Source organism: Anser anser (assembly GCF_964211835.1).
Source record: "Anser anser genome assembly, chromosome: 8".
NCBI lineage: Eukaryota > Metazoa > Chordata > Aves > Anseriformes > Anatidae > Anser > Anser anser.
In genome coordinates this window covers 8,395,457-8,409,288 of record NC_139728.1, presented here as the reverse complement: position 1 = coordinate 8,409,288, position 13,832 = coordinate 8,395,457, and the positions used below count along the sequence as shown (strand labels likewise).

Genomic DNA, 13,832 nt, shown 5'->3' with positions numbered 1-13,832 from the left:
GCTTGGGGGCGAGGGGGCGTGGCTAATCGGGGTGGGCGTGGTTAAGAAGTGGGCGGGGCTAAGAGCGGTGGGCGGGGCTAAGAGCGGTGGGCGTGGTCTTTATAGACCCCGCCCCCTCCCTCACCCCGCCCACCAGCTCTCGGCCCACCATCACGCCACCGCCCCCCGCGGCCCCGCCCCCGCCGCGCGCGCCGATTGGCCGAGGGCGGAGGGCGGGGCGGTGACGTAAGGCGGGAAAGAGGCGGTTATAGCGCGCCGGGCGGAGGGCGGCGATCGCGGTGCGGGCATGGAGCGGGTGGTGCTGGTCACGGGCGCCAGCGGGTGAGTGCGGCCGGGACCGGGGACGTGGGTCAGGGATGGGGACGGGGACCGGGACCGGATGCCGTGGGTCGCCCACGCGTCCCCGTAACGTTTTTCCCCCCCGTGCCCTCGCAGCGGCGTGGGGCTGGCGCTGTGCCGGCGGCTGCTGGAGGAGGACGGCCGCATCCACCTGTGCGTGGCCTGCCGCAACGCCCCCAAGGCCGAGGCCACGCGCGATGCCATCCTGGAGGCGCACCCCGCGGCCCAGGTCTCCACCGTGGAGGTGGACCTGGGCAGCCTGGCCTCCGTGCTGCGTGCCGCGAGGGAGCTCCGATGCCGGTGAGTGTCCCCACGTGTGTCCCCCCGTCCCTGTGTGTCCCTTCCCCACGCCCCCCTCACCCTGCTGCTCCCGTCTCCACGCAGGTTCCAGCGCCTTGACTTTGTCTACCTCAACGCCGGCATCATGCCCAACCCGCACGTGAACTTCAAGGCCCTCTGGAAGGGACTCCTGACCGGGTAGGGGGATTTGGGGGTGGTTACTGCACGGAGAGGGTGTTGGGGTGGGTGAGGTGTGCCCTGAAGACCCTGCTCCCCTTCCTTGGCACAGACCCACAGACTGCTTTGGGTTGGAAGGGATGTTAAAGACCAGCCAGGTCCACCCCCTTGCCCCAGGCAGGGACACCTCCCACCAGGTCCAGGTGCCCTGAGGCCTCTCCTGCCTGGCCTTGAACACTCCCAGGGATGGGACTTCCCCAGCTTCTCAGGGCAGCCTGTGCCAGTGCCTCAACCCCATGAAAAAAAATCTTATATTTAACCCAAATCCATTCTCGTTCAGTTTAAAACCTTTGCCCCTGGAGCACGTCCCCATACGAGGTGTGGGCTTGCTTGGTGTGGGCTTGGCAGCCAGGTGAGGTGCCCTGCAGTACCCGGTGCAGCGCCTGATGGGCATGGGGTCTAATATAGCTGGGTGCTGAATATAGATGCTAGGCTCCTTTCTTTATGTGCGTTAGGCTTGATGCTAGGTCTCTGCTCCATGGCGGAGCTTGGCTTCTGTGTCTCATTCCTCTCTAACTCCTGTCCTTGGCTTCCAGGAAGCTGCTTCACATGCTGACCACAGCGGAAGGCGTAATGACCCAGACGGACAGGCTGAATGGAGACGGGCTGCAGGAGGTGTTTGCTACCAACCTCTTTGGGCACTTTATCCTGGTGAGGCTGTGTACAAAGATCGGGCTGCGAGTCTGGTTGATGTGGCTAGGGACGGACACAGTGGGGGCTGAGGGATCAGTTCTGCCTTACAGCTGCTGACACTGCTGCAGGCTGGAGTCTGACACACAAGGAATGATAGGACAAAGGTCTCAGCCTTTGTTAAAATAGCTCCAAGTGGTGGCAGAGTTGTCATAGCAAGGGGTAATGCAATCTGAAGGTTCCTGTGGTTGGTGGAGAGAGGCAAACCGTACTTCTCTCCCTCCTGGGAGGGGACACCAAGGCTTGGTTCTGTTAGATGCTGAGGTGTTAAACAGCTGTGCCAAAGGATGCCAGCTGCTTGCAGGTGCTCCTGGGGAAACCTGGGCTGAAGCTGCATCTGATCTGTGGCTTCTCTGTCAGAACTTCTTATACAGCTTGCTGGCTTGCGTGTGGCCAGTCTGGTGAAGACTGGCTAAGACCGGGAGCAGCTTTTCAGAACGGTAAAACCATACCGTAAGGCTTTAAAAGTGCCATGCTCAGTAGGCTAACAAGTCTCTTGCAGATCCGTCAGCTCGAGTCTCTGCTCTGCGGGAACGAAAAGCCCTCCCGGCTCATCTGGACCTCCTCCAGCAACGCCAGGGAATCTGCCTTCAGCCTCTCCGACTATCAGCATGCCAAGGGGCAGGAATCATACAGTTCCTCCAAATACGCCACTGACCTGACAAGTGTGGTTCTGAACAGGAGACTTAATAAGCAGGTGACAATGGGATTTGTGTGTCTGAAGAGACTAATGAGCACCTCCTATTTGTAATTATCGTTGCATTGTTGTTACCTCGTTGCATTAATTCCTAGCAGTCGGGTATGTTTCCTAGTGCACATGTAAGAACTGACCATGGGGGCTCTCAGACTGCCAGCTTCCTGGTTGGGCAGCCCACTGCTGAGATTTTGTCTGTTTTTAATGTCAGTGGGTTTTAGCTGAAAGCAGAAGCTTTTAGGAGAGGTTCCTACCTTCCTAAAGCTTTCTCTTTAGATGAAGAGTTGATCTTAAAGAGCAAAGAGCTGCTGCTGTAACTGTGTGGGCTTGTGGGGTGGCTGTTGAACTGCATGTAGACCACCAGCACGAGGTCCTGATGTGTCAAGAGGCTGTGTGGTGGGCTTGTAACAGGCACGGATTTAATGTGAAGGCCTCTAATTTGGGACCCTCAAAAGTCAGTCTGATCACTCTGGTTCTTGCAGTCCCAGAGACATGGGTATGTGCTATTGTTCTCTGTAATCCCCTTCACTGTCCTGCTGGGAAGTGCCCCGAGGGAAGGGGTATGTTTCCTTCTCTACTCTGGGGAACTTACAAACCGTGTTTCCTCTCTGCAGGGTCTGTATTCCAGTGTTGTTTGTCCTGGTCTCGTCATGTCTAACATGACCTACAGAATTTTGCCAGTGTTTCTGTGGATGCTGCTAATGCCCATCATGTGGCTGGTGAGTGAAGCTCTTGGCTGGTTTGGGGGCATGTGTTGGAGTTGCTTTGGATTGAGGTGTTGATGTGTTTCACTGCAAGTGATGTGCAGCCTGCTTGTGGCTCCTGGATGCTATTGCTGCTATGTAGCTGTACAACCTACATAGCTGTAGCTATGTAGGTTGGGTTGGGCAAGCTGGCCCTCTGCAAGCAGCCTCCTGACTTTGTTGAGGGGCTGGTGGTTCCTCAAGGTAATACTGACCCGGAGCTGCAGGTTGCTTTGGGGAAAGAGGCGGTCTCCTCCCTGCTGCTCTTGCTGGCAGCTCAGCTGGCTGTGCTGACTTGTGACTGCACTGCTGTGCAGCAGTGTGAAGTGCCTGTGATCTGTCGGAGGGCTTTCTGGGTTCTCTCTGGGTATCTGCTTCTCGGGGGCTGTTCCTCCAGAGAAGGTGGAAGGCTTGGGGAGTTAGAGGACAGGGCTTTACTGCATCCACATGGTGTTGGGCAGAGGGCCCTGCTGGTGTCTTTGCTCTGCTATCGGTTCCTCCTGAGGAACAAGTGGGAAGGAGAAGCAGAGAAAGTGTAACCACATCTTGTAGACCTGTCCTTTAGCATCTTGGGGCTCGGTTTTCCCAGCTGAGCTCCCCTGAGCCCTTCCTGTAGTTCTGCTGCTGGGCAGTGCTTTACACACAGCCAGAGCTCAGCCCTTCAAGCTCCTGTTGCCAGCCTGCTGTGGGCCCGTAAAACACTGGGTTTCAGTGGCAGCAGAGTTCAGGATGAAACTTGTCCCTTGTGCCTTGAAATGCTGTTCATTTTTGCAGCAGGCTTTGCTTTCTAAGGGTGTAGAAAAAAATACTGAAAAATACAAAGTCATCTGCTCTCTATTGCCTTTCCTTCTGCTTCCCCAAACTGCCTCTGCCTTTCTTCCTGAGGATTCAGCTTTTAGGTTCAGTACTGTCCCTGCTTGCAGCCTTGCTGCAGGTGTAGCAGGATGGGCCTTCCTGCTGGAGCTGCCCGCGTGGCAGCAGCCAACCCTGCCGGATCACCTTTCTCTGGCAGAGGAGAAGGTAGAAGGCAGTGCCTTCTCGTGTGTCCTCCAGCGCTGGTGGCATTGCGGATCCGTTTTGCCTCCTGCCTTACGTGATCCCGATGCCACGGAGACAAGGCGCCTGCAGGGTACGTGTTTGGCACCCTGCCTCTGGGCTGGCTCCACATGGAGGCCTGGGGTCCTGGATCTGGTGGGGGGCTCCAGAGAACCGAGCTCCTGATGCTAAAGAGGTGCTCTGGTTGCAAGCAGGTGCTGTGGCCTTTAGTTGGATTTCAAAAGCATTTCTACCCCTGGTAGGTGATCTCATGTTGCTGAGCTTGCCAGAGAAACCTTGGGCCAAAACACTGATTCTGCCTTGTATTTCATTTCCCCTCAGATACGCTTTTTTGCCAAGACTTACACCCTCACACCGTTTAATGGAGCAGAAGCCCATGTAAGTGGTTCACAACCTGATTTAATAGCCCTCCCTCCTGGGTAGCTCTCTGTGTCTGCAGGCTGGAACCAAGAGCCCTGCTGCAGGCTGTGTGCTGCATCTCCCCTCTGAATCGCTCCCAGCAGGGAGCCCCGGGGCACCAGCAGTGCCAGGGCTGGCCCCACAGGTGCTGGATGCTTCGTGCCCATCATTGGGTTTCCATAGAAGGGAAGGATTTGGGGAAAACCCTGTCCCGTAAATCTCTGCTCCACTGCTGTTTGTCCTAGGTGTGGCTGTTCAAACAGAAGCCAGAGTACCTGGATGCGCTTGCCAAGTACCACAGCTGTACCTCTGGGCTGGGGAAGAACTACGTGGAGCCCAGAAAGGTGAACAGGGTGGCCCCCTGTGGTGGGGGGCTCGGCTGGGCCGTGGTCCTGCTCTGGAGCAGGAACTGGGCGTGTGTTGAGTGCAGGGAGGGATTGGGGTTGTCTGTGAGGCTTTCTGGGGTACCTCCAGCCCTGTGCTGGGGTCTGGGAGCTTCTAGGGCAGGCCAGGAAGGTTTGTGGTAGAGGATGTGAAGCTCGGTGTGGTGTGGGGTGAAGTCAGGCTGTTGTGCCTGTTCCTTAGTCGCATGGTCCCTCTGTGCTGGGGGCAGAGAGAAGCAGCAAGAACGGCTGCTGTCAGCTGAAGTTCAGCCCATGGCAGTGGGGCATGGGAGCTGGAGGTATTTAGGTCTCTGATGCCCGTGCTTCACACATGGGACTCTGCTGCACCATGAGCTGGACTTGATCAGGTTCAGGCTATGTCCTGGTGTTATGACAGCGGAGGTGCTGCTCAGAACAGGATCAGTGTGTGATTCCCCCAAAACATGCTCTGTCCTGTGCCCTGGAGTTGGATGCCTTTGGGTGCCCCTCTGAACACAAGTTCTGCAGGGGCATCCTGCTGTCCCCAGAGCTGCCCACAGGGCTTGTGCTGGCTGCCGTCAGCAGAGCCTCTTACTAATCTTGCTCTTTTCCAGATGGATGTGGATGAAGAAACTGCTGAGAAGTTTTACCAGAAGCTGTTGGAACTGGAGGAACAGGCTCTGGAGAGATACAGTGACCTCCTAGACTAAGTAAAAGCCTGTATCTGTGGGTTAGCAGGCTCACGTCAGTAACATGGGCTTCCTTCACTCTGGTGCTACTTGTGCCTGACGTTGTGCAGGCACATGGCTTCAGACCCCATCTTCCTTCTCTACAGAAGGTGAACAGTTCCTGAAGAGGGAAGTGTGAAAACTGAAGAGAAATACTTAGTCTTTCTGGTATGGGACCTTTCTGGCATAGAACTGGAAACCTAGTGTAGGTGGAAACTGTCTTAACACAGTTGCGAGTTTTTGTTTTCCAAAAGCATGACTGAGCTGCCTACAGCTCAGGAAGAACCTCAAAACATGGTTTACATCTGGCTTAGTGTGGGAAAGGCAACAGCCTGGGTGCCGCCGTGCCTCGTGGCTCCACCAGTCTTTCGAGACGGCTCCTACTTGTGACCTGTGGTTAATCCTGCAGTACTTGAAGGCCCATCCTTGGCAGAGCAGCTTCTGTGCCTACACCCGAGCTGGGGCCAGCTCTCCAGGCGTGCTCAACAAGATCTGACCTCTGGAAGTTAGGCTCTGTCACATCTGAAGCAAAGCTCCAGGAAAAGCTGGGCTGGGCCTAAAATGAACGTGCACCCCTTGCCTCAGCTGTGAGGACAGGTGCCTGTCCAGACGTGAGCCATCCTGTGGATTTGGGGCCATATATTCCAACCGTGACCATCTGGAAAGGCTGAAACTGCTGATGGTAGCTAGGTTTCAGGGCTAGACTGCTCTGTAGCACGAATGAGAGGTTACCCTGTTATTTTATCTATTTAACTGTCTTTTTGTGTTTACTGTACCAAGTATTCTTCCTGTTGTCTGTTTTGGGAGCTTCACTGAGTGCCTGGTGTACTTCAAACGCTGCAACAAATAAATAATTGGAACTGACTTGTGGCCTTGCTGCAATGGGGTTTTTGCTCAACACTCGACTACTGGTTTGTGTGTGGCCTGGCACAATGAGCCCCGGCCTACCTGGGGAGGTGTGGGGTTGGGTCCTCAGGAGAGCTGTGAGCAACCTGTTTGGGCCTACTCCTCCTCCTCCTTCTAATTAGGGGAAGGCATTAGTAACTTCTGAGGACTTTAGTGTGGTTTTGTGTGCGGAACACCTGCGGACTGTCTATTTCCCAGCTTTAGGCACTTGGGAGAAGTAGATGTCTCTGGCACTTACTCACCCGGCCTTGTCACATAATTACTGATCTATTAGTGCCCTATTAGCGAGTGCTCAGCATGCCCAGGTGCTGCCCTGCGGCCTAGCAGCAGCAGTGTGAGGCAGGGAGGGAGGCTGAGCTCTGGCAGCTGTGGAGCAGGCCAGGGCTGTGCTTCGTGCCTTTATTTACATGCAGTCAGGGCTGTGCGAGGCAGAGCGGGGTGCTGTGGCTTGGTTCAGCTGACCCCTGAAACCCTACAGGACAGAGCTCCACCTTCCTCGTGCCCTTTTCTGTGGGGAAGGAGCCGCTACCAGCAGCTGGCTGCCTCTCCTTAGTCTTTTGTGTGCCTGAAACACTCAGCTGCTGCTCCAGAGAGGAATTAAGCATTTATCTTGACTGGCTCTTTTTCTTGTATTTGGGGGCTGAAGTTGTGCAGGTGTCAGGGAAGCTGAGCCTGGTGGGATGGGCCAAGCCTGTGTTGTATGCAGAGGAAGGGGAAGCATGATACTCCAACCAATCTTTGAGCTATCCGTGATTTTGGAGTCAATCAGAGCTGCGCACGGGTGTCTGGGCTCATCCCCAAAGCACTTTGTGGCTCTCCCTTGAGGGTTTGGGGTTAGAGGTTGGTGAAGCGTTTGAGCTGTTGTGCAGGGTTTAGTTTCACCTGTTCGGTTGCTGTGACGGCACCTGGTACGCAGCAGTGTTTGTTCTGGGCTTTGAGGGCATCTCCTGCAGGATGTGGTTGTGGCTGGTGGATGTGAAGTCACCTCTGGAGATCTTCAGCTCCACTTCCTGCTTGAACGGAGCTGGATGGAGGAGGAACAAAAAGCACTGCAGCACAATCCCAGTCTTGGAGAGATAGGACAGCCTGGAAATAGGGAATAAACCTTGTGATTTCCCCTGGGTTTGGTTCAGTGTGAAGCTGGAGGTGCACAGTCAGTCCAGGTGTCTCCAGTCGGAGGAGGTGGTCTGGTCTTCTACAGCCCTCATCACAGCACCTCACTGCTCCGTGAGGGTTTCTGCCCACCCTTGTGACCCCAGCATCGCTGTCCATGCTCTTCTGCAGAGGGAAGCTTGGCTGTGCTCAGCCCCATCTCCTCCCCTCCACGGGGTGAGAAGCTGCGCATCCTCCGCATCCCCACGGACAGCAGGGCACGTCCTTCGAGGTGAGATTCCCTGGGAGGCCACCGAGGAGTTTCCTGGGCCCTCTTGCATGTCCCTGCACCAACACCAGGCTGGGTGTGGGCCCCAGAGCCCTGCTGCCGAGCTCCTGGGGTGGGTGCCCTGCTGGGTGAATCCATCCTGGTTTTTGGGTGTCTGCTCTGGGTGCTCAGCGGCCTGCCCGCGGGGACGGATGGGGATGGCTCCCAGCGCCCTGCCCTTGGCTGACAGGTGTCTGCACGCGGAGCTTAATCCCCAGTAATCCCCCAGCCTGTCGGGCGCAGCCAGGCGTGAAACTGGGAATGGAGAAACGGCAACTGGGTCAAGGAGAGCCAGCAGCCGCGTGCATCCCTCGGCCTGTGTCCGTCTCCTCACCGGGTGAGCTAGGAGAGCAGAGACCCCTGGTGCCACGGCTGAGTCAGGTGCAGGCCCAGGCCGCGCACGTGGAGCTGACGGGCCCGTCGTGCGTCAGAGGCAGCTCTGCCCGGAGCACAGGGCGCGTGGTGGAGCCGGGGTGATGCATGTGGGTGAGAAATGCCGGGATGTGTGACGGGTGAGGAGCAGTGGTGAGTCAGTGCCAAAACGGGAGCCTTCTGCTCGCAGTGCCTGCTTCGGGAGCCTCCAGAGAGGCTCTGGGGCAGGTGCTGCGCGTGAAAGCTTGCTGTGGTTGCTCCACAGCATCCTGCATGCCCGGGCTGTGTGATCCCCTATCATTACTGATTGTGCCTAGTCCCAAGCCACCAGATTCTTATCTCCACAGGACAACGAGTTGCCTTGCTCCAAATGCAGCTGGAATCCACTGTCACTTACAGCCCAGCTGGCTCCAGCTACGTAGGGTGGGTGGGAGCTGCAGCCCGAGATGTGGCTGAGAGAGGAGGGAGCAGGAGACGGGTGAGGACTGGGTGCTCTCTGCCTCTCCAGAAAGGAGTCACCGAGGACCAGAAGGAGCGAAGGAGCAGCACCCAGCTTGGCTCCCACAAGGCCTGGGACCAAATCCGTGCCTTGCCAGGATCCGTGCCTGGGCAGGCAGCTCCTGACGGATGCCAGGCCTACTCCTGATGCCAGCCTTCCTCCCGCCCACGTGGCCATGGCCCCCGGCACTTCCTTCCCCAGCAGAGCCCCTGGCAAGCTCGGCAGCTCTTCTGGCTCCTCACGTTGGACACAGGAGCCTCCCTGAGCCTTCCTAGGCTGGCTCCATGGCATCTCCTTGCTTTGCTCCCTGTGAGGGTGCAGGGTTATGGATGGGAGACACCATGCCATCGTGCTCTCATCCTCAGCGGATCCCCCACCAGCAGTGAGCCGTGGGCAGTGACCTTGGAGGAGCTGATGTTGGTGTCCCATGGCGCAAAGGGACAGGATGGGTGGTGCTTCCATCCCAGATGTCCTGCTGGGGGTATGCTGATGGCACGAGGTGGCTGTGTCCCGGAGACACCTGGTGCCTCACGGCTCAGCCACCTGCCCTGGAGCTGCTGCTCACTGCCCACCGTGTGCCAAGCCGTGTCTGTAAGCAGCCGCAACAGGTCCTGCCAGCCTCCTCGTGACCCGGGCCTCTGCCAGGGAGCCCTGTCATGTTGTTATCAGCCCTTCCTAAGCCACGTTTGCTCCCCACCTTTTCCTCTTGGCTATGCCCCAGCCCAAGGACCCTGGCAGCAGGGTGCAGGCACACCGGCAGGTCAGGTTCCTCACCGCATGGGAGCTGGGGACTGAACCACAGCACCCTGGGCACCATGAGAGCACGGCCGGTTGGAAACAGACCTGCAGCCCCAAACCTTACCGTGCTCGGCTTGCCCATGTTGGCCAGTTCTGACCACCAGCAGCGTCTGCAGGGGCTGCCTGGGGTGCGCAGGACTCTGCCCATGTCTCCCTGCACGCCCTGCCAGGTCCCCAGCTGAGATCAGGAGAGAGCAGAGCAGGGCATTAAGGACAGAGGCATCCCAAGGAGAATGCCAGAGTGGCTGGGAGTTATGTGGGATGGCCAGGTTGATTTTCCTGGAGCCAAAAGGTTTGAAGCCAAGCTGTCCTTGGAGACTTACTTCTGTCCAAGTTGGAATTCTACCCAGAAAATTCTTTTTTTTTTTTTTTTTTTTTTTTCTGGGAGATCAGAACAGGTTTTGCATCCTCGCTTCACCCAGCCATGAGAAGTGCTTTGGCCCCTGTAAGTTGTCAGCTGGAGCCTCCCGTGTTCCTGCAGGGCTGTGCTGCCCAAAACAGGGAATCTGGGGCTCCTGGGGCAGTGGATGTGCATGCGAGGTGCTGTGAGGGGATATTTCTGTCCTTCCCAACCAGCTTGCCACATCACAGCCTTTGTCTACAGGCCTTTTATTTTGCATTTTCCATTAAGGTTCACCTCTAGAGGTGCTGTTTTTCATGGGTTTGGTGAGAGCTCATGCAGGGCACGCAGGCAGATGTGTGAGGGGCTGGCACTGCACCTGGGCACGCTGCTGCTGGGGCTGCTCCGAGGCAGGTCAGGGCAGCTCGAGCCACCTTAGGAGGTGAAACTGCCAGGGAGAGCCCCGCAGGAGCAGAGACCGTGGTGCAGGATGTGCGGGAATAGAAGGCATTTGAAGGCACAGCACAGCCTCCTGGAGGACCTGTGTTTTTGGGGATGGTGGCAGGCGGCTTGGAGCCAGGAAAGCCCGGGGGAGAGGAGCTGCTGCTCCCAGGCAGCCCGGCACGGCTGCAGGCAGAGGGTCCTGCGGCTTCCCTGCTGCTGCTGCAGGGCCTGCAGCCACAGGAGGGGTGTGCAGGCGTGAGCAGGGCAGGGGGGGTGTGCTGGTGCTCCCCAAAAGACCCAGAAATGGAGAGGCAACTCTCCTATTTGTGTCTCTGGGTATGCCGGCATGGGAGGTGCATGTAGAGGAAGCGTGGCAGGGCACTGGTGTCAGCAACACGACCTCAAAACCCCAGGATGGTCTCGCCCAGCTGCACGCAATGGCCAGGGCATGTTGTGCTGCCCTGGTGTGTGTGCTCAAGGGGATTTGGGTTTTGAAACACCGAGAGGCGGAACCTCCCCTTGATCACAGGGGCTCGGGCGGGTTTAATTACAGCACGAGGTGGGGACAGTACCAACTGGCTGGCATGTCAGTGAGGCGGGATGTGTACAGCTGCCTGCACGCACCTGGGAGGAAGAAGGAGGGGATGAGATGGGGTCAGGGGGTTGGATGCTCCCCTCCATCACCCTCTGGCTATTTTGTCTTGTGGTGCCAAATCTGGGTTCCTATCCTGGACCATTCTCCAGGCTGTGCTGCCTGCACCCTGCAGGTAGAGGGCATGGACCGTGCTGCACAGGTCCAGTCTCTGACACCCCCAGCCTGGCACTGCTCGGAGAAGTGGCGTAGTCAGGGAGCGTGGATTTCAGAATAATGCGGCTATAAGGCAGAACGTGTTTGAAGCCCACTTTTCTCACATCGCGGTGATGTGGCCTGAGCTCCGCACTCAGCTCCTGTGCAACTTGGCTTGGCGTGGCTTCTCCAAAGCCCAGCTTCAAGCTGCTTTCAGAAGGCCTTACCAGGGAGAGCTGCCCAGGACGCCTGGGGGCTCATCACAGCCGTCCGGCACAGCAAAGCTCGCCTGGTTTAAAAAAACCACTCTTTTAAAATACACATTCTATTCTGGCTCGGGCAGAGCTGCCCTGTGTGTCCAGGGTGCTGCAATCCCAGCTTGGCGCAGGCGTGCCTCCTGCAGGTGACACGCGCTGGGCAGCCTCGGGAAGGGCAGGCTCCCAGCAGAGGTACGCATGCATTCACCCGTTTGACTCACAGGTGCAAACGCAAGTGCCACTGCTGAGGTCAACGAGGAAGCCTCTCAAATTGCTGTGCAGCTCTTGACTGTGTCAGGAGCCTTCCTGCCTCGTCACACGGCTCCGCGGGACAGCTCTGCTGCACCGACGGGGCTGGGAGGGAGCGCTCCTAATCCTGGGCGTGGAGCGGATGCGGAGGGACGGGCGTCAGCTCCCTCGTCTAGCCATGTGCTGTCCCCGGGTGCGTGCAGCTCTTGGGCCACCTCTCGCCCCAAAGGCTCACCTCAGCCGGCCCTTGGCAGTTGCAGAAGCGCCGCCCTCACGAGCCCCCGTTGGCGCTGGCGGTGGCAGCGTGCTCCGTGGGCACGTTTCCGTATGTGGTCCCTGGAAGGCACAGCTGGGGTAACGTACAGTGCTGTGCAAGACCAAGCATGAGGATGCTAATAATGGGGCCTGCCTCCAGCAGCTCTGCTCTCTTCCAGCAGGATGTGGTGCTGGCACTGGTGCTCACTGGGCCAGAGGCCGCAGGAGGTGAGGTGCAGCGAGGTGCTGGAAGGGCCACGGCACGCACCGGGCACGTGCAGGTGTCAACCACAGCTCACCTCCGGGCCAGACAAGGGAGGTGGCGTGTCCCACCAGGGACGTGGTACCACCAGTACCCCTCAGCTTCTGGCCCTAAGGTGGCTGGGGACCGCGCAGGTGAGTGCCCTTGCCAGCTCCGTTACCCGTCTGGGTGGGGGCACCCTCACGAGGCTGCCCACGGCACGGAGCTGGGGGCAGTGCCTGGCACCAGGGGCCCTTGACGGGCTGGAGAGGCGGCTGGTGGCACCGCAGGCAGCTCAGCGAGGGCAAGCACCAGTTCCTGTCCCCGGGGCGGAACAAAGCACCAGGCTGTGCTGGGAAGCAGCCTGGCACAAATGGACCTGGGGTCCTGGTGGACCCCGAGCTGATTGAGCCAGCGCCGTGCCCCTGCTGTAAGAAAGCAGATGATCTCCAGGGAGTCCCGAGCCAGAAACCCCAGCTGTCAGCGTGTGGCAGCGCACATCCTGCCTTCCTCGGGGCTTTGTGCCAGCAGTGGCTCCTCTCCGCGCTCAGCTCCGCGCGGTGGTGCTGCGGCCCCGCTGTGCTCGCTCAGGGCTGCTTCGGAGAGCTCTGTCTGCGGGTTTCCTCGTGGTGGTGTGTTCTTTTTTTTTTCCCTTGGAGCAGGGATATTCAGAGTTTAGAGAGGACCGCAGAGAGCAGAAGTGCCTGCCGCTGTCTCCTCTCGCCCCCAAAGGACAGGCTTAAACTTGTCTTCAGCCCAGACTAAACACCACCAGCACCAGTTCCTTCCCCTTGTAAAGAAAAGACGGCAACAAAGGATGTGGGAGACCCTGACTTTTCATTCCGAAACCCCGTGGCTGATTTCTTTCACTTCTTTTTCCAGCCTTTGAAAGTGACCGTGAGGAAAGGGCCGAAGGGGTTGCAGGGAGGGTTTGTGGGGGGCCAGGGCAGCCCCCCGGGTGGCACCCCTCCTGCCTTGGATCCAGCGTCACAGCAAGGAGCAGACCCGCCTGTCCTGGCGGTTTTGCTCAAAGCTCCAAGTGCGGTCTGGGCAGCCCGCAGGCCCCGTGGGACACGAGCTGGGGCTCCAAAAGTGCGGGTCTCGGGCTCTGTGCCGACAGGCTGCCCCTCGGGGGACCTCAGCTGCCATCGGCACGGAGCGACGGAGGTGGACGTGAGGGAGCTGGCGCCCGAGGGCTGTTGTTCCCTGGGAAGAAACCAGCACTGCCAGCCTGCGGCACGGCATCCGGCCCCGGCCGGCTCCCCGGGGGGGGGAGAAGGCGCCTCGCACCCCCAGGGCTGTGGTCCCAGCCTTAGAGCCAGCATCTGGGGCTGTCCCCCGTGCCTCAGGCACTTCATCGCTCGCATAAGTCGTTTTCTTCTTGCCTGGCAGCTCCAGCCCTGCTCTTCAGGGGATGGGATGGGGTGGGGTGGGATGGGATGGGGTGGGGTGGGGTGGGGTGGGATGGGATGGGGTGGACTAGATGATCTTGGAGGTCTCTTCCAACCTAGACTATTCTGTGATTCTGTGACGATTCTGTGGGATGGGATGGGATGGGATGGGATGGGATGGGATGGGATGGGATGGGATGGGATGGGATGGGATGGGATGGGATGGGATGGGATGGGATGGGATGGGATGGGACGGGATGGGGTGGGATGGGACGGGGTGGGATGGGGTGGGGTGGGATGGGATGGGGTGGGATGGGATGTGCCACCTGCACAGCTTCCCTGTGTC

At 58.5% G+C, this 13,832-nt stretch overlaps 1 protein-coding gene across 1 annotated transcript; it reads left to right on the top strand.

Annotated features, from left to right (window-relative positions):
- Positions 1-199: 199 nt before the first annotated feature.
- Positions 200-6,391, top strand: HSD17B7 (hydroxysteroid 17-beta dehydrogenase 7). Its single transcript, XM_083845668.1, has 9 exons — positions 200-321; positions 436-639; positions 724-816; positions 1,392-1,506; positions 2,048-2,242; positions 2,854-2,958; positions 4,360-4,416; positions 4,683-4,781; positions 5,414-6,391. Exons 1-9 carry the CDS (start codon positions 287-289, stop codon positions 5,507-5,509), a joined length of 999 nt encoding a protein of 332 aa, XP_083701794.1. The 5' UTR covers positions 200-286; the 3' UTR covers positions 5,510-6,391.
- Positions 6,392-13,832: the final 7,441 nt, after the last annotated feature.